A 23,527-nucleotide genomic window follows, 5' to 3' on the forward strand; every position below is an offset into this window, starting at 1 on the left:
GCCAGTCTAGTCTGGCCCTGCAGGTGTGGGAGATGCTAGTGTTTAGGGAAGTCCCCCTGAGACTCCCTCTACCCACCCACAGAGTTTGCTAAATCATGGCGGCACTTTTGTTCAACTGTCTGTCTCTACTGCCATCCTGTGAGCTTCTCTGAGGGCAGAGGCAGCTGTTTGTTCACCACTAAATCACCAGGGTCCAGCCCAGTGCGACTCGTAGGTGCTCAGTAAGTAGTCACCAATGAAATTGCACCTCAAAACTTGCCATCCCACCATGGCAGTTGGGGAGAAAGCAGCAGCTCCTGGAAGAAGGTAACAACAGCAGCCTCCCTGGTGGCACAGGGTTAAAGTCTCAGCGCTATCAAGCAAGTGCCAGCCACAGAGGTCTGAGTTCAATCCCCACCAGGGAGCTGACCCACACGGTGCAGCAGACCTCTCCTGTCTCGCCTGCTGCTCCCCTCAGCAGTGTATCTCAGTACATCCACCTGTTCTGCTCTCCACTCTGTCTCTGGTGAATATTCTCACTCCCCAAACCTCTGACCCAGACTCCTCTTCTTGTATGCATTGAAAAATAATAAAATCTCCAAAAAAAAGAAGTTAAAAACAGGAAAATGGCTGCCTTTTAAATTTTATAAGCACCTACTAAGTGCAGCATCTGCCATTTTCTATGTGGGAAGGAGTGGTGACAGTGGGCCAGGAGGAGTCTCCTCCACGTGCTCCAACTTGGTGGCATTAAGGACACCTATGGCCACATATGTCTGCCTGTCTTGGCTCCCTTGGGTAAAGTTGTCAGGAGCAACTGAAGAGAGGATACCCATTTAAATTTAAACTTCAGATAAATGATCAATAATCTTTTAGTTTAAATGTGTCCATGGGCCTCCCCTGGTAGCGCAGGTAGTTGTGCACAGCTCTGTGAAGCTGTCTGCAGCCTCTGCAGTGCTGGTTTGATCCCGGCCAGCCGTGGAGGGTTCCACATGGTACAGCAGACCTCTCCTATCTCGCCCGCTGCTCCCTTCAGCAGTGTATTTCATCAGCCTGCCTGTTCTGTTCCCTGCTCTGTCTCTGGTGAATCCTTTCACCCTCCTGTGAATCTGGCCTGTACCCCGGTTCTTGTATAAATAAATAAATAAACTTTAAAAAAAATAAAATAAATGAGTCCCCTGACACACCAAAGGGACCTACATTTTGGTTTAGGCTAATATTTGTTAAACACTTAAACATAATCTGCAAATTATTCTCATTTAACTGGGCATCCTGTCTTCTATCTGGCAACCCCACCTGCAGGTGTACCAAATTGTTGGGGGGAGGGGTGGTTATTTCCCCAAAAGGGCTGAAAAGGTTGTCCCTGGGCACTACAGCAACACTGGAAAGTCCGTGGTGCCCAAGAAGCAGGGCCAGACCCAGAAGGGGTGAGCAGCCCGAAACAGGGGTGTACTGGTGGGGGGAGTGTGTGAAATTCTGCCATGACCTGGGGAAGTGGGTTCACACTGCCTTTCTGGCATGGGGAAGAATGTGGAGCCTGCCCCAGCTGCTCCCCATTAAGCAGAGTTGGCATTTCAGAGCACGTCAGAGGCGCTGGCTTCCAGCCCTGGAAGTCAGCGTCTGGCCTCCCAGCCAGCACTGCCTGCCCAGCGCCACCCCTCTCACCTCGAAACCAGATCGAGGGCACCAACAGGCCCATTGTCATCCTGCCCGAGTGCCTCAATGGGACCATTCAGGGGCTGTGGACAGGCCCCTCCGGAGGGCACTTCCTCCATCCCCTTCAGGGTGCCCTGGGCCATAGCCTTTGCTGTGTGGGTGGGTGGGGGGATCTGGCTGTGGTGAAAGCAGCCGGCAGTTGGGGCAACATTACTGAAGGCTGGATTGTTGACAGAGGGCATGGAAATGCCCCACACGTCACGAGACTCCAGGGCACTCTGCCCACAATGAGCCTCTCTCCCTACGGGGGCAGTGGGCTTCCAGGGGCCTGCACCTGAGGACCCAGCAGCGACACCTCCCCTGTGTTCACTGGGTAACTGGGGTTGATTCCTTGGAGCCAGACAGAAGTGAGTTCAAGCCCAGGTCCTAGCTGTGTGGTATTAGGCAAGTCTCTTCACCTTTCTGAGCCTCTTTTTTTCCATCACTAAAATTAGCCTAATGATATCCACCCCTCCTAAGGTGGAACTTAAATGAGAGGGATCATGTAAGTATGGAGCATGGAGCTTGGCACATAGTAGGTGCCGAATAAATCTTCCCTTCCCTTCTACCTCTTATTTCTACTCTTCCTGATCCACTGAAGAGCACAGCAGCTCTTGTGGCCAGCAGATCCAAAGGTCACTGTTATGAAGATATCTTGGTTCAGTCTTTATCAAGATGACACAGGGTCTCTTGTAGACCCTCTTGGCAAACAGCGCTTAATAGGGCATACTGGCACTTGAATACACAACTCATCTCATCTCTAGTGCTCTTTCTGCCACTACACTCTGCTCCTGAGTATCTCAGATCTCCTTTATATATCCAGATCTCCAGCCCCAGATTGTTTCTTAAGCCCTGGTTTCCGAAAGAAGAAAAAGAGAGATACTAAGGGCACTGTCAGACAAGTTAAAACAGGACAAAGGGCACATTCTCTGGGTTCATTATCCTTCAGCAGGAGTCCTGGTTACCCCTTCTCAGTGGCTAACCCTGGAGGGATGCCCACCCTACATGGCAACCCCGGCTCCTGGCAGCAGGCGAAAGGCTAGGGCTTCCTGCCCAAAGAGCCCTCCACCACATGCTCCTCACACCAAATCCAAAACATGCCACCCTGTTTTCTCTGGAGCTTGCATGCATTCAATCCTCAGCTCTTCTCACTTTTCCTAGAACCCCATTTTTGCCTGCTGCAACTCACTGAGTTCTTCCCTTCCCTAATCCTTCCATTTGATCTTTCACTCTGGGCAAGCCCCTGTCAGAGTGGGGCTGCAGACCATCTTCTGCATATTCACTTGGTCATATTTGTCAAAAATACAAATGTTTGGATCTTGCCTTGCTCTGCAGAGTCTCAGAGCATGGGGCCCAGGATTCTGCATGTTTCACAAGCTCTCCGGGCCATACTGATGCACGCTGATGTTTAAAAACTGTTGCGGTGGAGGAGGAGATGCACACTTGGCATGTCTGTCTGGCCCCATGGGACCTTCCTTTGCACACTCCCTTTCCTGTTAATAACTGAATTAATTGGTTTCCTTATTGCCAAATTACACTATATATAATAGAATTGAACACTTCCGTCTTTGTTCCTGAATGCATTCTGCCTTGGATTTTCTTGAAAGGTTTCTATTCGCATATTAGGGGAACAGCAGAAAACACACACACACCCCCCACACATTTATGAAGAACTCATCACATACCAGGCACTCGCCTGGTGCTTCATGTACATCATGACATTTAAAGCTCTGAACAGGCATGTGGAGGTGTTATTCTCATGCTTCCAGAGTAGGTGGGGAGCAGCAGCAAATTTAGCAATTCACCTGAGGCCACATCATCAGTGGGCAGCACTGGATGTAGTGTGATGCCCAGATCCTGGGCCGTGTGGTCAGGTCCAGGCCCTGGTCTGTCTCACCACCTATACCATCCTGAATTCTCTGAGGCGTGCTGGTCTCAAATCCAGAAGATCTGACCCCAGAGTGTACACCTGAATTTCCTGTAACACTCTAAGAAACACAGATGCCAAGCCTCACCCCCAGCCTGGGTCTGTAAGAAGCTGTCTGGGTGAGGGGACTGTTTTGACAACTCCACATGCTCCTGGCAAAGAACCATGAGACATGTGCCCAGGTCATGCAATTTATTAAAACAGATTCCAGAAAAAGAACTCAAGTTTCTTGACTCCAAGCATCAGTGCTCTTTTGGCCTCTCCACACAGGTGCTGCCAGTGATTAAAATAGATTCTCTATAGCCTCAAAGGAGCATCTGAACACACACACATGCGTCCATAGACACACATGCACAAATGCATGTCCACATGCACACATATGCAAATACCTTTCGGGCATCAGGCTTGTCATCAGGCAGTTTCCCTGTCCCTATTCAGGGCCAGATCTGGATTTGAGGGTGGCTAGGGAGGTTCTTCCCCTGGGTGACTTGGACGGAGTTACATGAAACAAGATAGGGAACGTGGGGGAAGGAGAACTTTCTCCTGACACCCTCGAACACCTTCCTTCCTCCCACAGACTCCTGAGTGAGGCCACTAGCTCCTCTTCCTGCAGGGGCCCAGGTCTGACTGAGACAGAGGTGTGCACGTGGACAGACGGTTTCTATGGCACCAGCAACCATGTGAGAAGCTTTCAAATAGACCTGATTTATACAGAACAAGGCAAAAAATTCCAACATCAGCATTAGACAATCATTTCACCAAACAGCCTGACTTGGGCTCAGTTAATCTGTTCTGCTCTTATCAGTGGGCTTTTCCCAAGTCAATACAAAACCACAGCATGATGGAAAGCAATGCCTCAGCGGGCAGGCAGATTGCATCTGCACAGCACCTGCCCACTGAGGCTTCCGTAGGCGGGAAGTGGGGAGGGGGGGGAGCTCGATGCCGCCACTCAAGCAAGCCCTCCCCTTATGCAATGCAGTTTCCGAATGCAATTCAAGGAAAACTGGAAGGAGACTTCCAAACAGCAAAGGACTGTGGGAGCTGGGTTGTGTTCAGACAGCGGGGATGGCTGCGCTGCCTTTGCTGAAGGGGCAAGAGAGGATTTTACAGCCATCTGTGTGAGAAGGCTGGGATGAACTGCCTCCAACTCCTGAAAAATGTCATCTCTACCAGCCCAGAGCACTGCAGACTGAGTGGAGAGCTGAGGTCCTCTAATCCTGAGCTCCCAGGTTAAAAACTGGTGGCGCAAGGGGTTAAGCATCGCACTATGAAGCAGTCCATAGCCTCTGCAGCACCAGTTTGATCCCCAGCCAGCCAGGAAGCAACCCACATGGTGCCACAGACCTCTCCTGCTGTGCCCGCTGCTCCCCTCAGCAGTGTACTTTGGTCAGTCTGCCTGTTCCGTTCCCCGCTCTGTCTCTGGTGAATCCTCTTACCCCCCCAGCATCTCTGGCTTATACCCCAGCTCTTATAAGCATAAATAAATAAATTTTTTTAAAAAAGAAAAACTAAAACAGACCCAATTTAAAAAAAAAAAAAACTACATTTTTCTTCCTCCTTCAGTTACTACCTCTCATCACACTAACCAAACATTAGCTACAAAGCACAGGTAAACAAGTCACAGAGATGTAAGAAACAGAGTGGCCACAAATTCTAGAAGTCTCTTTTGTGATACCCACTTCTGCTAGGGTTGCCCTGTCTCTTTTCTCATCTTCAGTGACAGGGTCAGATTATTAGAGGCAGAGGGGCTTGTGCCTCCAGACAATAGTAGTGAGTGCTTTGTGGGAGGTGAGTTTCTCTTAAGTACTTCTTCTGAAGGAATGAGGGCATATAGGTGGCTCTGCTTCTTAAACTTTCATTTGGCTATGCATTATCTGAGGACCTGGTTAAAATGCAAATTCTGATACAGAAGGTCTAGAGCTGCATCTAAGGTTCTGCATATCTGCCAGGCTTCCAGGTGACACCATTACTGCTGGCCCAAGCTTTCACTAACAAGGTTTTAAAGCAAAGCACAAGAAGTGGCCAGGAGGAGGGGCGGGGGGAGAAGGGAGAAGAGGAGGAAGAGAGACCAAAGACAAAACAAAAACATGTGTGTTGACAAACCCAGTTCTCACCTCTGCATTCTACTGTGGTATCTCAGAGGCAGAAACTGGACAGTCTGTTCACAGAGTAAGAATTCCCCCACCTGAGCACCTGACTCACATCATTACGAGTCAGGCACTGATCTTTGTGCTGAGAATCCCCACTGAAGAAGTAAAATTGTCAGAGGCATTTCAACACATTAGCATCTTGAGGAGCACACTGCAGAGTCCTTAGTAGGGTCAGCAGAAATAGGGTAAGTGCCCTGGACTCAGGGTCAGATTTGGATGCTAGTTCAGTTCTGTCTGAAATCTTGTACAGTTCCCTGTCATTTAGTCACCAAATATTTAGGAAGCACTTACTACATACCAGGCACTATCCTAGGTACAGCGGATATGACTGCAAACAAGATGGACAAAGCCCTTGTTCTCATGATGCTGAAAGTCTAGTAGAGGAAGACAACATGTGATAAACAGATATATGTCAGGAGAAGACTACTATGGGTCTAGCAAAAAATAAAGCTAGGTAAGGCAACATAAAAGGACAGACAGGTATTGCTATTTTAAATAACATGGTCAGAAAAGACAGCTTTGATAAGGTGACATCTGAGCAAAGACTGAAGGTAAGAGAGTAAGCCATGTCAATATCTAGCATTCCAGTCAGAAAGAACAGCAGGTGCAAAGGCCCTGAGGCTTGGTTTCCTCATCCATAAAATAAAGGAGAAGCAAAACAGAGTCTGAAGTTCCACAGTGGAGGTTGGGAAAATGACCTATCCTGTATAACTGAGCCAGGGTGGGGAAATCTACAGGCCACCTTCACAGACCCCTTCTTTCTTACAGACTTATACATTTCTCTTTCCAACTCTGTTTCGAGGAGCAAATTACTGATAGCTTTTAAGAAACAAAAATAATCTGTCCTGTTAAAGGACAGATATTTTAAAACCACTGAATGGTTTTTCCTGCCTTGGTTTTTTATTGACACATCTCTCCTTCCAGTTCTAAAATAAGCACCCTGTCTGCCCATATGCGAATCCAAAGGCAACACAGTACAGATGGTGTGGGCCTGGGAGAGCCAAGCAGAGGTCGCCTGGAAGGCACCAGACCTGGAGAATACACCAAGGTAGCTTTGCCAGCCTGGCCTCGCTCAGGGCCTGCTTACTCCGAATCCAGGTGACCAGACACTCTTAAAAACAGCAGTGGAATGTGGTGAGAGCTGGCATTGGCAAATGACAAATTTCTGACCGAATTCCAGTTCTTTGGAATGGAAAATGGGCAGCTTCCTGTTACAAAATGTACCAACAGTTCGTGCCTAATACATGGGTGTGGGCAAGTCATATACTTTGAATCTAAATTTGGCTAAACATATAACAAAGCCGGCATATTTTTAGCCAGGTAAACATTTCTAGGGACTAGGTCAAATTTATATTGGTTTCTGTCCTGCCATCTAGAGAAGGAAGGAATACACGTGAGTGAGAAGTAAGGACCAAGGAGGAAGGCACACGGTCCGACCAGGCCGTGGGGACCTACTGATTCCAGGTGACCATCTCCAGTCTGGAAGTGCGTCCCAGGACAGAACAGTTTGTCCTTTGCCATCAGAGAAGTGGCAGCGTTTACAGAACAGAGCCCCAGGCTACCTTAGAAGGCAAGTCTCAGCTGGATTTCACTCCTTCCCACTTGGTGGAGAAGCATAAACTTATCATTTCCCTCTCTCTGTGCTCTCACTTGTAGGTGTCTTGCCTGCTGACCCTCAAATAGATTCGAATTCCATTAGACACAGCTCAGAGAGTGGGCCATGTCGTGGGTAAGGGTGCTGGTCCTGAGGCTCTGTCTGAACTGCAAACCTGGCTCCCCCACTTACTTGGTCATGACCTTGGGCAAGTTGCTTATGCTCTCTCTGCTCTGGTTCACCTGTAAAATGGAGACAACAACAAAAGTGCCTCCCTTGGAGGCTGCTGCTTTTGTGATGATTAAGTGAGAAAATCCATTAAAACATGCTTAGAAGTGTGCCCAGTATATAGCAACTGTTCACTAGTATCAGTTACATATACATGCCCTACTGACATGCTGTATTTCCTCTGGGGAAACTGAGGCTTGGCAAGGTTGATTTATCCAAGCAGAAGTTAAACAACTCTATAGTGAGTGCTTACATCAGCACTGGGGAAGTTTGAGACCTGTAAATAATGGTCTTTCTGATTTCTAGCTTGATGGCCCAAAGAGACTGGGCAGAATCAGAGAGCTCTGATACTGACTCCATGGGGCCTTGTCAAGTTACTGACTCCTCTGAGTCTCATACATGAAATGGATGAAATGCCACCAATCGTATCCCAAAGTTGAAAGGCTTAAATGAGACGGTGTATGTGAAGTTTCCAGTCCACTGGAGGTGTTCAGTGGTGGTCTGTTGTCACAATTATGCCGTCCACAAGATGTCCTGATTTTCTGATTCATTAAGCCAAATGTAGAAGTTTTCTACTATGAAGGAGTTAAGAATAGTTGGTGGAAGGAAGGGTAAAGAACACAGCTTAGGTCTGGTTCCGATTCTTTAAACCATCCGGCCCTGCAGAGCAGAACATCTGATTGGCACGCGTGAGAACGAAAGAACACTGGGCCAGGAGTCAGCAGGCCTGGCTTCCAGATTGTGTGTTGCTCTCCGAGCTGGGTGACCATAGGCCAGTGACACCCCTTTCTGGGCCATCTGCCTTACAGAGCTGTGGGAAGAGGTGGCTTCCATGATCTGCACTGGCTCACATGCCCCGAATGCCTAGTCCTTAGAGGTACAGGTCACTAAGCAGCCACCCCCAGTCAGCCCGGTTATGCTAGATTCCGTTTTGTCACCTAAACGGTGCTTTTCCTCCAGGGTTTGTCTTCCTCTGTCCAGAGATAGCTAACAACCAAAGTTTGCGCACTGGAAGGTCTAACTGCTCTCGGACACTTGTGACACACATATTTTGACGTAAACAAGCGTCACGCCCAGGTCTGAAAAGAATCAAAGCAAATCAGCATGAAACGCAGACTGTCTGCAGAGTTCCAGCCCAGCAGTGTGTAGCAAGAGGACAGGAAAGAGGTGCTGCCAGCTGTGAGACACATGGACCCCGCCAGGCCCAGCAGCCCAAGGGTGACTGGGGGGACAGCAGCCACAGCAGTGAGAGGAGATGGTGACCAGATTGCAGCAGGATGTGGGCAGAAGCTAAATGGGGATCCTCAGTCTATAAGCTTGGAGGCTCTAGGGACAGGCTGGGACAGACACAGGAGGCTCTGGCAAGAAGGAACAGCAAGAGGAGGGCCACGGCCAGGGAAGCAGGGAGCAGGCTTCAAGGGGAAGAGGTCTTAGAGGTTTGATTGTCTAAAGTGGCACCTCAGTGTGGGACTCAGGCCTCTTCCGCTTAGTGACAAAAGAGGGCAGCTGTTAAGAGCACAGATTTTGGAATCAGAAATCAAGGTCCTAATTCTGCCACTGTCCACACCCACTATATTGCTTGTTTGTTTTTTTTTATACATGCACTGGGTACAGTCAGAAGCGCGGGAGGGTGAGAGAATTCACCAGAGCCAGAGCAGGGAGCAGAACAGGCAGAAGGACCGAAGTACACTGCTGAGGGGAGCAGCGGGCGGCAGGAGAGGTCTGCGCACCATGTGGGACCCTCCTCCGGTGGCCAGGGAGCAGCCGGGGATCGAACCGGCGCCGCAGAGGCCGCGGGCAGCTTCGCAACCTAGCGCTCAACCACTGCGCCACCGGGGAGGCCCACACCCACTATATTGCCTGAACAATTTCTACCATCCCACTCAGACTAGTCTCCTCACTAGCTCTTCATTTTTCTTCTTATTAGAAAACAAGATCAATAATATTGGCTCAGAAAGCTAGTGTGAGGATTAAATAAGATGATTATTTGGAAATGGCATAATAGTTGCTGTAATCTTTATTCCTAGAAGGCTTGTATCATTCTAGAACTCTCCAAACCCTCCCGTTTTCTTAAAAAAAAAAAAAAAAAAAAAAAAAGCAAATCCTGCAGAACACTTCTCAGTCTCCCTTTCAAAGCTGGGGAGAGAGCCTCCCCGGTGGTGCAGCAGTTGAGCGCTGGGTTGAGAAACTGCCGCAGCCTCTGCAGCACCAGTTCGATTCCCGGCCACCGGGTGAGGGTCCCACATGGTACGCAGACCTCTCCTGCTGCCTGCTGCTCCCCTCAGCAGTGTACTTCGTCAGTCTGTCTGTTCTGCTCCCCGCTCTGGCTCTGGTGAAATTCTCTCATCCTCCTGTGCTTCCGACTGTACCCAGTGCTTGTATAAATAAATCGTTTAAAGAAATAAAAAACAAAGTTGGGGAGAGGTCGCTCTACCAAGGGTCCCCCAAGTCATAGTGTGTCCTTCCTCCCTGGAGCAGATGGACTTGGACACATAAGCAGCCTGGTATGAAGGAATCTGCCTCTTCCATCCATTCAGACAGACTTGTGAGCTTCTCGAAGACCTGACATTGGCCAGCTTTGATGCTGGCCTCAGCCAGTCTGTGTCTCCTGCACTTGGCCACCCACCAGCATGTGATCTTCACATTCCAAAAGGGAGTTCTGCAGGATCCATAGGGTTTAGTCACAGCTTTGTGAACACAACTGGTATTCAATATCCACTAACCCCTGTTTTTCAATTCTTTATTTTATCACCCCCTTCCTGTCCTTATCGTCTGCAAATATAAGAACTTACTATGTGCTAACCTTGGACTTGCAAGGATCCAGAGGGACACATCCTTGATATCACAGAAGCCATGGTTTGTGAAATAAGCAATCACAGCCCAACCTATGGGGGCTACAGAGCAGCTGCTATGGAGCACGCAGGAGAGACCCTGTGCCATACTAGGGTGGTGGCAGAGGCATCACAAAAGAGGGGACACTATGCCTGAACTTGAACAGTAAAGGATGGGGAGGATTTAGCCAGGCATAGGAGACCTAAGTAGTGGAGAAAGTTGAAGTAGAGAGAGGCGCTTGCACCTACTCCTTACATTCTCAATACCTAGATAGGTAGGACTCAACTGGGAGATTTAAAATATTTCAAAATTTCTTCATGTTAAAAATCTTTCTTTTACATTTTCAACATAGGAATCATCTTAGATTTTTATAAGAGATTACCAAATCAAACTGGATCTTATGATTTCCATAAAATGTCAACAACCATTCTCATAAAAGAACAAGGAATGAAGCCAAGAGTCTCACATGGCACCAGAAAGGAGATAAGAAATCCAGATCCTAAACCTAATGAGACAAAATTGGCCAGGCTCTTTATTACAAGTGAGTACACACACACACACACACACACAGAGTCCTTCGTTTATATTCTCATGGGCACATCATACATGTGAAAACCACTAATGCATACTCTTTAGCCAGGGCTTTGTTTTGTTTCTCTATACTTCCCTTTGATATTTTTCAAACATAGAAAAAAATGTAAAAGGATTGCAGGGATGTCTTTACCTAGATTCACCGATTGTTAACATTTGATGACATCTGCTTTCTCCTTCCAGGTGATGAGTTCAAATAAATTCACCATTTTTTTCTGAACTATTTGAGAATGGGTTCCTGATATCAAGACATTTCACTTCTAAATATTTCAGCATATATCTCCTAACAAAAAGACATTTTTGTTACCCAGCCCCAATACCACTAACATGGATAGAAGAATGCTATTTAATATTCAATCTGCATTCAATTATCTACAACTATCTCCAAAATGACCTTTCTAGTATTTATGGCTTTGCTCATCCACTGTAAAATTAAGGATCTCTCATTGAATTTATTTATTTATTTTTTTAAAAATATTTATTTATTTATTCATTTATTTAATTATACAAGCACTGGGTACAGTCAGAAGCGCGGGAGGGTGAGAGAATTCACCAGAGCCAGAGCGGGGAGCAGAGCTGGCAGAAGGACCGAAGTATACTGCAGAGGGGAGCAGCGGGTGGCAGGAGAGGTCTGAGCGCCATGTGGGACCCTCCTCCGGTGGCCGGGGAGCAGCCGGGGATCGAACCGGCGCTGCAGAGGCTGCGGGCAGCTTTGCAACCCAGCGCTCAACCACTGCGCCACTGGGGAGGCCCTCTCATTGTATTTAATTGCCACAGCTCTTTATTCTCTATTTCAAGAGTAGTTTTCTACTTATATTTTTAATTTTTTAACCTTTCATGACATGGACAAATTTGAAGACCCTAGGACTATCATCTCAAAGAAAGATCTATAATCTGAATTTATCTGTTTGCTTCCTCATGCCAACAAATGACTCTGATCAGATTCCCCACTTCTCCCTTCCTCCAGAACCAGCCCTGCCAGTTACAGCGATAACACTGAGTGACCCTGTGACCTCAGAACACTTGGAATTTTACACATAAAAACTGAACTGATATTATTAAGCAACTACTATGTATTCTGTATTGAAAGAGTATTTTCAATATTTTCAAACTTTGGGGTGCAGGGGAGAAACCAAATGGTATTAAGTACCATGCCAAAAAGAAATCTTAAAGCAATTTACATTGACTCAGTATTAACAATGCCATTCAGATTATTTTTTTCAAAGTGCTCTCATACTTACCATTTAAGAATCTTGACTTTGCGGTCAAATAGGTATGGGTTCAGATTCTAGATCTACTACTACCAGCTATGCTACATGAAAAGGTATTGTAACTTAATTTCTCTTAGCCTTGGTTTCCGGAAAGGATATTTAGGGCCTAAGATACTTAAACCAGAGTTTGTTCATAACATTGCCTCTATTAACTCACAAAAACTCCTCAAAAAACTGAAGCTCAAAGGACAGTGTGACTTGTTGAGGATCAGGCAGCAAAGTACCAAAAGTACAGATGTGGAACCACAGTTGCCGACTCCCAGAGCCAGTTTCTATTCCTCTCCAGCAGTTACCTCACCAGATGTTGTGAGGATTAATTGAAATGATGCTTAGCTGGTGCTGTGCATTAAATGGGTACAGAGGCTACGGTCAGTCAGTGGCAGTGACCATTATTATAATTATTTTGAGTGTGTCACACAGCTGTGAGAAACTGATTTTGTCCAAAGGTCGCAAAAGAGTCCTGGGAGATTGACTCATAATTGTGTTGACTAAGTCCCTATTTCTAACCATCTCCTCCTTCTGCAAGACAGGGGTGGAGGCTTGGGGGGAGAGACAAGGGAAGAAGGAGGGAGGGAGGTTGGAACATCAAATTCACTGAAGGTATTAAGGTTTCACTTAGAAGGAGAGCTAAAATACTCTGAGGCTGCGGGGCCATTGTTTGCAAAACACAAGAGAGGGGCTGTTTTCCTTGGGAATAGGGGCACTAAGTCATGAATCATTCTTTAGATTCTGTGTGGGCAACTTAGGGTTCCTGTGAAAATGTTTGGGTCACTCATTATTGTCTTTTGTGGACTGAAGAACAAAAGCCTGGTCGAATTTTGTTCCCAACATCTCATGGCCTATTCTACCCAAGACATTCTAGAAACACATTGTCTCATGAAACAATATGAGCAAGAGACAGAGTCACCATTGAAAGTGACCCTGTGGCCATTGGTAAAACACCATTGGGCAGCCAGCCATGCCTTGGGGCACCTTAATGACCAAACTGATCACAAGGTCCAGCTCTCACCACAACCTTGCCAATTGTAGGGAAAGAAGGCTTTCCTTCTGCTCTCAGAACAATAAGGCATCATTCAGAAGTGCAATCAATGGGACTATTCCCATTCTTGGTCCTGGGTAGGGCCATCAGACTGGCTGGCTTCACTCAACCACCTCTATGGGACCACCTCAACTGGGAACACAAAGGAGGCTCCCCTATTTGGTTGGTGTTATAGGGATGGCAAGTCTGGGACAAAAGTGAGGAGTTGCCACTTCACAACTCTGGATGACTTATTTGGAGGATATTATTCTTCGTTTGCTCTTGTTCCCGTTAATCTAACCAAAACTGTCCTATACTCTTAATGAGGCCTTATCTATTTTCAGCTGCCATCAAGCGCTAATTTCCTTTGGTCTCAGCTTCAACATATAAAATACATAGACTATTTTACATTTTACCCTGTTTCTTGTGTCCCAGATTGAATTATATGTCTATAGGCATTTACATATACAAGTATATATACACGTAGATAATATGTATATGTAGACATATGTGTACATATGTGTGTATGTACATATATAAAGAGCACTGCAGACCGCCTAGCACAGAGCACATACTCTATAATGTCCCTTTCCTTGCTGCTGAGGCTGATTCTAAGAAATCAGAATCATCTCTGATCCTAAGCCAAAATCTCACTGGGTGGTTTGGCTTTTTCATACTGCAACTCTGCTAAGGCCTAATCAAACACCTCTACAAGGCTACATCCCCTATGACTTATAAGTAAATAAAATGGGTGCTTCAAGCTTTGTCACAAAGGAAGAGAGTGGAGAATTGGGAAGCAAATCTAGCTATTCTGAAAACTTGGAAATCAAGTTGTAACTCCTCCAGTCTGGCCTTTGATGTGTGGGTGCTACATGTGCTCATTACTTTAAGCTGTTCCATGTGTATATATTTGTATATATGTGTGTCTATATGTGTATACACATATATCCAGAAGTAGATGTATTTATATACAGATATATACACACACGTAATGATACCCCAAATAAGCCACCAGTCCCACCCTTAAAGTGTCTTCAGAAAATTAACCCATGGAACAAGCAGTAATATGCAAACTATAAACATTCTTGCATGTTGGCAGATAACCATGCTACACATTCCCCTCAAAGAAATGAGAAAGAGAAGAAAGGGAATAACACAATGGCAGAAAAATGCAGTAATCAAATCCATAATCAACTCTGATGATGGAGCAAGGATTCTAATCAAAACACAATGGGGCAAAGTTGCAACAGGTTGCAGTTTGGATTCACTAGGTCTTCCCAGAGGCCTCGCCTGTGCTTTCTTTTTAAACATCTAAAACACCCACAAAGCATTTCAATCACTTCTAATTATATATTTTTAATGAGTTACAAGTTGAATATGAGGCTCCTAAAAACAGTAAATATCAAAGTATTAAACATCTCATTTTCTTCTTGCAATTGTTTCTTAAAAATAGTCACACCTCTCCTCAAAGAACTCAAGCATTCCTTATCTGAAGGTCGGCCGGACAGGGTTTCTGAACTAACACAGAGCATGTCTCTAAAACAATTCTCTGCACATGGTCATAATTTATACACCATGTTAACAGAGCAGATGCTATAAATATTCATTCTTGGGGGAAGGCCCAGGTATCCCAGCACCAGGAAGGGAATTTGGGGGTGGGGGGGTGTGCTGCTGCAGAGCACAGACCCCTCTGGGGGATAGGGATTGAGCCCCAGCTGTGGGTTTGTAGGAGCGATTCAAGGTGAGGAGCTGTACCTAAGAGCTGCTTGCTGGCTACATTTGGTCTTTTCACACTTGATGGAGCTGGAGAGCAGGCTTGGGGAAGCATGGGCTGTCCCTGGCTAAAGAGTTGCTGTATAATAAAAAAAAAAGGCGTGAGAACCACTTGCTTTCCCCTGTAACTACCACATTGAATATTCTAAACCCTGTTTTCCAAAGGTCTGTTATGAACTGGGCTCTTTGTGGACAACATCTCCCCAGCTTCTTTTGACTACCTTGCATGCTCAGAATTACTATCCCCCAGGGAAGCAGGCATGCAAAGAAATCCAATCCTCTAGCTGGGAGAAGCCTTTGTTCTTTTCTCATCCTCGTCTTTCAAAAGGAAGACACCAGACATGGAATAATTCTCTATTATGTGAAGGTGCAGCTTCTATAGCCACATCAGCTCCTGCTCATCACCACTGCATGGCCTTGTTCCCATCCTTCCCTGCATGCCCATCTCATCCCTCTCCATCCCTCCTCCCCACCTAGGCATTCTTGCCCATCTCTGAGGCCCAACTTACCTCCCTCTTCCTTCATGAGGTCCCCTGAACTTCTTCAGTCTCTGGGGCACTGCCCTTCCTTTGAGTCCCAAGCTTACCTTTTCTGTGCTGTACTCTGTTGCCCTTGGCATGATCAGTTATGTCTCCCTAAGGCCCAGGCCATTGCTTATTAACCCAGAACATTTGCTGTAGCTTGATGGAAGGAGGCACCTAGGCAGAGTGGGAAGACCACTGGTCTTGAAGCCAGACCAACCTGAACAGGTGACCTGGAGCCAGCTTCCCTCCCTGAGCGACCCTCAGCTCAGTCAACAGTTAGAGCAGTGATCTTACATATCAGAGCCTTCAACATTTTTTTTTTAAGAGGTAACATTAGTTCACAATACATACATGTCCTAGGAGGACATGTTCTCACCTCTGCAGCTGCATATATCTCATCAACCCACCGCTCACCATCCAGTCACTAGCACCACTAACCAATCCTGCCTCCTCTTCTCTGGCAACCAACATTCTGCTGTCAGAGTCTAAGGGTTTGTTTATGTGTTGTTTGCTCTTTTGCTTTTTTCCCTTTATGTTTCACAAAAAAGCGACGTCACAAGGTGTTTGATTTCCTGTGCCTGACTTACATCACTTAACACAATTCCCTCAAGGCCTAGCCGTATTGCTGCAAAAGGAAAATATTTCACCTGTTTCCTGGCTGAGTGGTGTTCCACCATATGCACAGCCCTCGCTGCATCGCACTGGGATGGAGAGTATGGGGACCCAGCCAGAAAGCGCAGGTTCTAATTCTACCTCTGCTGTTCACAAGGTTACTAACTCTATAGTTTGCCTTTGTTTCCTCGTGGATGAAATGGGGATAAAAACATATATCTCGCTGGAATGTTTTAATAATCAAATGAGGTAATTTCTACAAAGTCTTTAGAAAAATTTCGGGCACATAAAAAGTGCGATGTAAGGATGGGCCGTTTTTACGTTATCATTGTTATAGGAATGGATGTGTCATTCCTGCTTTGAGCATTACTATAAGGATGAAATGAGCTCACAAATAAAGAGCCTGACACATCAGGCGCGCAACAAGTGGCCATTCCCTCGTCTTCTCACTGTGCCTGCTGCTGGACCGGAACAATGAGAGATGCTCTTAAATCCCTGTGAATCAACTGGTACCTCCCTAAGGGCTTGAGAGTGAAAAGCCCAAGGGCTTTTCTCACGTAAAGGCCATTACATCTATATATTCAATATGCCCTATCTCTTGGGCTATCGATATAAGTAGCCAATTTTATTAAATGTTCCTTTCTTGCCAGACACTGGACTAAATAATTCATGTTATTTTCCTTCGCCCTCACATGTGCTTGCCTATGCTCCATTTTACAGATGGGAACACTGAGGTCACCCAGCTACTAATACGGCAGAGACGGAGCATCATAGATACCCCTCTGATTTTAAGACTTTTGCTGCTGGCCAGTGCACAACCCAGCCTCCTGCCAATAACCCCTCAAATGAAAGAAGAAACGGAGTCCCCGAGATGTTACTTGCCATTTAACTCATCATTTCTTGAGTGTTATCTAGTGATAAACAGCAGATTTGGGGTCAGTGACTACCAGATGGCAAGCCAGTCCAGTCACCAGGCTGTAAATGGGAGGACTTCCTGGGGGATGAATAGGTACCACGCCAGGCAGAGTGGGAGGATGCCCTGCCCAAGGAAGGCAAAACCCTTCTTGCCACGAGAATCTGCCACTGCCTCAGAGAATAGACCCCAGGAAGCCTGGACACTGGGAAGGAAAAGGGAGGCTGGTGAAAATCAGGATAACTCTCTGGGAAGTGGCCAGTTGCCTTAGCCCATCCAAACCACCCTGGTGGTGGACCAGAACCCTGGTGGTGAGCATACGAGGCCCCACTGAGGGCAAGACAGGTGGAATGGGGACATCCTGGGGACTGGGCCAAGAATAAGGATGGGAAGCAAAGTGTTGAGGGAACAGGACCACGTCAGCCCCTCTGGGAGCAACAGGAGAAATTTTTTCCAGGGAAGAGGGTGATGAATCACCTTTCCAGAAACTGCCAACTGCAAGTCCTTCAACAGTGTTTGTTCAACGAAGGGTCAAATGGGCAATGGCAGAATGCTGGCGGGTAGGGACAATCCCAGCATCGACTTTGCCTCTCATTCTTTGGGTCCTCCTCATCAGGCTGGAGCGTGTGTGTCATGTCCACCATTGCTCCGGCCTCCCGTACACCGCCCTCCACATCTCAGCAGCTCATGTCCAGAGATGGAAGGGAAACCCGGCCAGAGTGTATACCCGGAGCTCGTTCCCATTTCAGAACCACCAGACAAATGCTGTGACTAATGGCAGAAAAAGAGAGCAGAGCACAAACCCCCAGCAGAGACAGGCCCTGGGAGCAGTGGGGGAAATCTTGCCTTCCTCCCACACGCCATCACTCAAACCTGTCAGCTTCCAAAAATGTTTAGCAAGTGCAGCAGCAAGGGGCATGCTTATCAGCTTGGCGTGGGAGCTTAATCTGCTTTGAGGGCCTTCTCCAGTCCAGAGCTCCAAAAGTCTGCTTACAATTAGCTTCCAGCTCCAGTTTCCCCATCAGAAAGGCTAGGAATGTGTTGAGTTTTAGCCTCTGATCAGAGAAAGCTCCAGGAGAAGGTGGAGACAGTGTCAGCAGAGAAGTAAGTGCCAAAAAGGTCAGCTGGTCTGTTGCCACTTCCCTGACACTAGCCCTGAATTACCTCCCCCTCAGAATTCCCGCCTCTCCTGACCACCAGTCACATCCGTCAGGTCAGCCTGTCCCCAAAAGTCCCTGCTGACTCACTGCCAAGAAAATACAGCATGCCCCTACTCCTCCTAACAGAAGGGGGAAAAAAAGCAGCAGGAAGGGCAGAAGGCCAAGACGACCTGATTGGCCCGTGCCGATTTCCCTAAAAGAGACGGCATGGCCAAGGCCTGCCATCTAGCTCTGTCAGGAAAAACAGAAGTCACCACCTCTCTTCAAACCAACCCTCACCCCTATCCCCAGTCTCAGGGCTACCAGTACCAGAATCTACTCAGGCGGGAAGGAGGGGCTTAGCTGTGGGCCGCCATTCTGAGGCAGCCACCCCCACCCCCAACGCAACAGCCAGCCCAGACGCCAGGAGACTCCAGCTACCCGCCTCCACTGGTGCGCGCTACGCTGGTGCACCAGGCACTCCTACTCTTAGCACCGCTGTGCCCAGAATCCTGTCAGCCCACAGGGATGTAGCAGGGGCAGGCAACCCTCAAGCCGCGGGGAGCAGGTTCACTGCCACCCCCAGATCCTCTTTGCTGGATCCTGAACTGTGCCAGGGGGGGCGTTGCGCCCAGCAAGGCCTGAGACCATTACTTGGCAGGGACTGAATCGCTGCGGAACATACAGACGCGATGCTGCTGCTGCAGATGCTGCCTTCTCGGGGCCAAGCCCTTCATATGCGGGACCTGACATTTCCAGTACTACACACGTTTTTTGAGAATACCCAGGCCCTTACCCCCAAGAAGGAATCCGCAGGCGCGCGGGCACCCGGGTCCCTCCGGGCTCGGGCACCGGGACCACACCCACCAGCCTGCCCACTCTCTTCGCGCATCGTCCAGTTAGCCGGCCGAAGTGGAATGGTCTCCTCCTCCATCCACAGGGTAGCTCTTTCCCTCAGCAGACTCCCTCCCCCAGAGTGCCCTCCCACCCTCCCAGAACAGTGCCCCAGCACACAGCTCCACTTACCTGGGTATCGAACCCGTTTTCCAGCGAGCCGCTTGTCCGCAGCGGGAGCCCCTCCCCCTCCGGCTCCTGCAGCCCCTGCGATTTCAGCGGGATCTGGCTAGGGTAGGCGGTCTTGCTCACCTCCACCTTGCTGCCCAACTTGAGGTAGCAGGGCTGGGGGCCGGCCCGGGCCGGGGGCACGTGCAGGATGGGCGCGGCGCTGTGCACGGGTTTGGGCAGTCCCGACTTCATTTTGGAGGCGACCAGGATGGCCGGCATCTTCTCCCGGGGCTTCGGCTTTCCCAGCACGTCCCTGGCAGCGGCTGCGGAGGCGACCGCTAAAGGCAGCTCGGGCAGCAGAGCAGGCGCCGGGCCTCCGCCCGCGAGGCGCCCACCGGCAGCGGAGAGAAAAAAATCCCCGGGTCGGGGAACTCGGAGCTGTAGGGTGAGCGCGCTTTCGGGGTGCGGAAAGGGGCGGAGGGCTGCTGGCGGCGCTCAGCGGGTCCCACCTGGACGGATGCTGCTGGCGATCTCACGCTCCTCCTGGGCGGCTTGGCCACGGGCTCTGGACGCTCAGGGTCTCTTGCCTCTTATGATTCTCCTTCTGGGAAGCCTCCCATATTCACCTGTCACTGCATCTCCGAGGTGAGAAGGCCCCTTGGAAAGCGAAGTGACCGCGAAGCGCGCCTCCCGCTCCAGGAGGCTGCGAGTGGGAACCGGCGAGGGATGGAGAAGGGATGGACGAGCCGCGGAGGAAGGACAGGGAGGGCGCACGGAGCCCAAGACGTCTCCGAGAGGCAGTTGCCACCCTGATCGCGACCACCGCAGTGTCACCCGCGACGCAGAGGCGCGGCGAGAGCCCCCGAAAGGTCTGTCTAGGCGTGACAGTCAATCACCGCTGCCCAGAAGCCCCCAGGGCAGGACACCTTAGCGCCCGCAGGTCCGCACATGCTCCGTGCGCTCTAGCGCAGCAAGGCTGTGGCCCTGGGGCGCCGGCACCCGGAGACGCGACTCGCTGGCTGGGCAGGGCCGCGCCGGAGAGGGGCCGCGGCGCTTCCCGGGGAGGCTGTGCTGGCGGCTGGGCTCTGCGGCGAGGACAGGCTGGGGCCGGCGCGGCTGCGGCGCGCGCTGACAGCCCGGGCCGCCCAGGCGCGCCCATTGGCCCGCGGCGCACCAATGAGCCGCCGCGGCCCGCACTGCAAAGGGGGCGCGGCCTGCACCCCCCGGCCGCGCTCGGAACCCCGTGGCCGCGCTTGGCCGCAAGTACAAAGCCGGCTGGTGGCGGCTCTGCGGCACCGCCTGGTCCGCGCGCTCCCCGAGGCCCGGCGCTCCCGCGTTCTCGGAACCTTCTTTTGAAAAATGCCCTTTCGAACGCAAACGCCCGCCTCAAGGCGCCGCGGGCGCGTCTCGGAGGGAAGTTTGTTTCCTCTTTCGAATTGTTCTGGTCACCTTAACGGTTGGAGTCATCCGCAGTCACCCCGCGCGCGGCCCCCCTCTGACCTGGGCAGGGCCGAGCCTGGATTCCCGCGTTAAGAACACACCAGCCGTTTCTCCTCTTTTTTGGCCTGTTTTTTTCAGGGGGGCCGAGGGGCCTCCCAATAGCTTCCTCTCCAGCTTTCAAAGGCTGCACATTTCACTTAACTATTTGAAGTATTTATAGACAAATAGAATACCCAGGGAAGCCTCCCGCCCCAAGACAGCTCCTCCTTGCAACCTACCACAGACTCTAATTAGAGTGGCCAGAGGAAGCCACGGAAGCTCCTTGACCCTGGCTGGTTTCTGAGTTTCATGTTGGAGCTCCTCCCTGGCCGTGCCTTGGACTCACTGGCCCCACAGGTTCCTCTACTTTAATTCGCCAGAGGATTTCCCTCCTAGTCCCAGCTGCTGTTTGCATTCCTTGCTCACTGAAAGTATATGAGAATCGGGAGAGATAATCCAGGCAGGCCAGAGACCTCTCTCTTTCAGGGATAAGGAATCGCTGCCTTGTAAGAACTGCCTGGATTTAAACTGGGCAAGTTCTTTAACCTTACATGCATCCTCACAGAGCTGTGATTTTCACTTGGAGTAAGGAGTAGGTTTGATTATATAATGTGCTGTTTGGATTAAGTGAGATAGTGCATGACAGTCATTCAGCACAAAGTAAGGGACAATAGAAGTTAGGAGTTATTATCCTTGGCATTAAATTACTATTACTTTCCCCCCCAATCATCTTTGCTTATAAACTCTCTCTTCTCTATCTCTGAGATGCAGGTTTTCATAGATGCCCAACCTAGAGACTGATTTACAATGCTGATAGCATTGATTTATAATTATGTAGAGTAGAGGAAAGGTCCAGGTTTTAAAACAACCTTGGCAGCATTAAGAAATGAGTAGGTGCTTCTTACCCTAGTGCCCCACCTTATCTTCCATCCATTCTATCCAGCCACTTTCTAACTCTAGTTAGACTGAAAGAACAGTCTTGTATATAATTTCAGGTATCCTACCTCCCTCCGAAACTAAATAATACATGGTCTGTGTTACTTACTTAACACTCTTCTGCTTTTTATCATCTTTATCTGAAGTCACCTTATTATTTATTGTTATATGTGTTTATTTCCCTAGAGAGCAAATCTCACAAGTTAGGGGTTGCATTTTAACTTAGGTTAGATTCTCTCAGCATGGAGACTAATGCTGTGGAGAGAATTATTCATAGAATTATTCATAGAAAATGAGTGAATTCTCTAGAAAGGGAGCCTTTTAGATTCAAGTACATAAGGTCATTAGAATGGTTAAGCTATATTACACCTTGAGACTCAGAAGAGTCCAGAATCCCAGTTCTAGCAGATGTACCAAAAGTTAGGGAACAATACTGCAGTCTTAAACTTTAAAGGTCATGGTGAAATTCCAAAGTATTTCCATGGCAATAGTGCAGTGCTTCTCAAAGTATAGTCCTGGGCCAGCAGCAGCAGCACCTGGAAGCTAGAAAACCCCACCCTAGACCACTGAACCATGGGAACCTGCAATCTGTGTTTAACAAGCACTTACCCTGTGATTGTGATGCCCTAATGAATATATCTTGCGTTCAGAGCTCTTCCCAGTTTGTTAAACTTTAATATACACAAGAATTACTGGAGATCATGTTAAAATGCAGTGTGTAAGGATGGAGCTGAGATTTTGCTTTTGGAATAAGCTCCCATGCTGATAGTTTGAAGATTACACTTTGAGTAATAAGGCTAAACCATACATAGCAAAAGGGTTTCATCTCCAGGGCCACCTGTAGTTATGTGACTTTCTATCATACTGTGCAGAAAAGGATTTTGAGTGTGTAACTCTCTAGTTGGAAACAGCAACCTGATCAATCAATAATGCCTGTCATAGTACAGGAATAGAAATGACATACATGCCATAAATATACATATATATATATTTAGAGAGCACAGATATATATATGTGATATATATATACATATATAATACATATACACATATATATGTATATGTATATGTATACATATATACATATACATATATACATATATATATACATATATATATCACATATATGAGATCTCATTTAAATCATATGTGCTGCCAAATGACACCCCAATATGTGTTAATATGAAAATAGTGCAATTTTATATATTAAATATAATTCTTCCTAATACTGCAGGAGTTGGTAAATATGAGCATTCACTTAATCTTGTGTGATTTATATAATTAAAATGGGATAATTTCTCATCCTTGATCAAAGACTAAAAAATGAGTATTTCTACATTTCTTTCCCTGCCTTCTCATCATCCCTTTAATAATTTTATCTGCCTTTTCTCAGAACATTCGTTACCAACATTTATATCTTTTTCTCCAAAACCTTTAATTTCTTTACTTAAAGCAAATAATCTATCATCATAATCAGATAAGGGGGAGAGGAGAAAGGCTGATTTTCCCCCTTGGAGTAAAAGAGACAATTATAAGATTCCTCCTTAAATTAGATTGTCACAAATTATAAAAATGTACTATAAGGTTACTTCTTCCCCTTGGATGTAGTGTGATGTTATGTTATATTGTGTTATGTTAACATCAGCAAAGTAATTTTAAATCAATATGTTTTGGCAAGCACTGGTAGCTAAAGAAGTCATTGATTCATAGAAGGGCAAACTGCTCTGGAAAGAATACACTACTCAGGTTTTGTTTGCTTTTCTTAAATGTTGTATATAGTTTTAAGTAAATGAACTATGGACAAACACACAAGTTGAAATAGCCCACCATTTTATACCTCAACTTGGACAACCTCTCTTTTTTTC

The 23,527-nt window shown here is 47.7% G+C and overlaps 1 protein-coding gene across 5 annotated transcripts in view; it reads right to left on the reverse strand.

Annotated features, from left to right (window-relative positions):
• Nucleotides 1-23,527, reverse strand: part of NAV2 (neuron navigator 2) — a gene marked incomplete at both ends in the record, with an annotated part of 712,365 nt that overhangs the window by 367,518 nt on the left and 321,320 nt on the right. For 3 of the 5 annotated variants that reach the window (XM_084252228.1, XM_084252227.1, XM_084252226.1), the window contains one exon: nucleotides 19,270-19,533. The exons of the other annotated variants lie outside the window; for them this stretch is intronic. In XM_084252228.1, coding sequence (XP_084108354.1) covers nucleotides 19,270-19,527 — 258 coding nt within the window. Of the gene's footprint in view, nucleotides 1-19,269; nucleotides 19,534-23,527 lie in introns of those variants that run through there. 5 annotated transcript variants of the gene reach the window in all.

Source organism: Talpa europaea (genome assembly GCF_964194135.1).
Source record: "Talpa europaea genome assembly, chromosome: 1".
In the NCBI taxonomy this organism is placed as follows: Eukaryota; Metazoa; Chordata; class Mammalia; order Eulipotyphla; family Talpidae; genus Talpa; species Talpa europaea.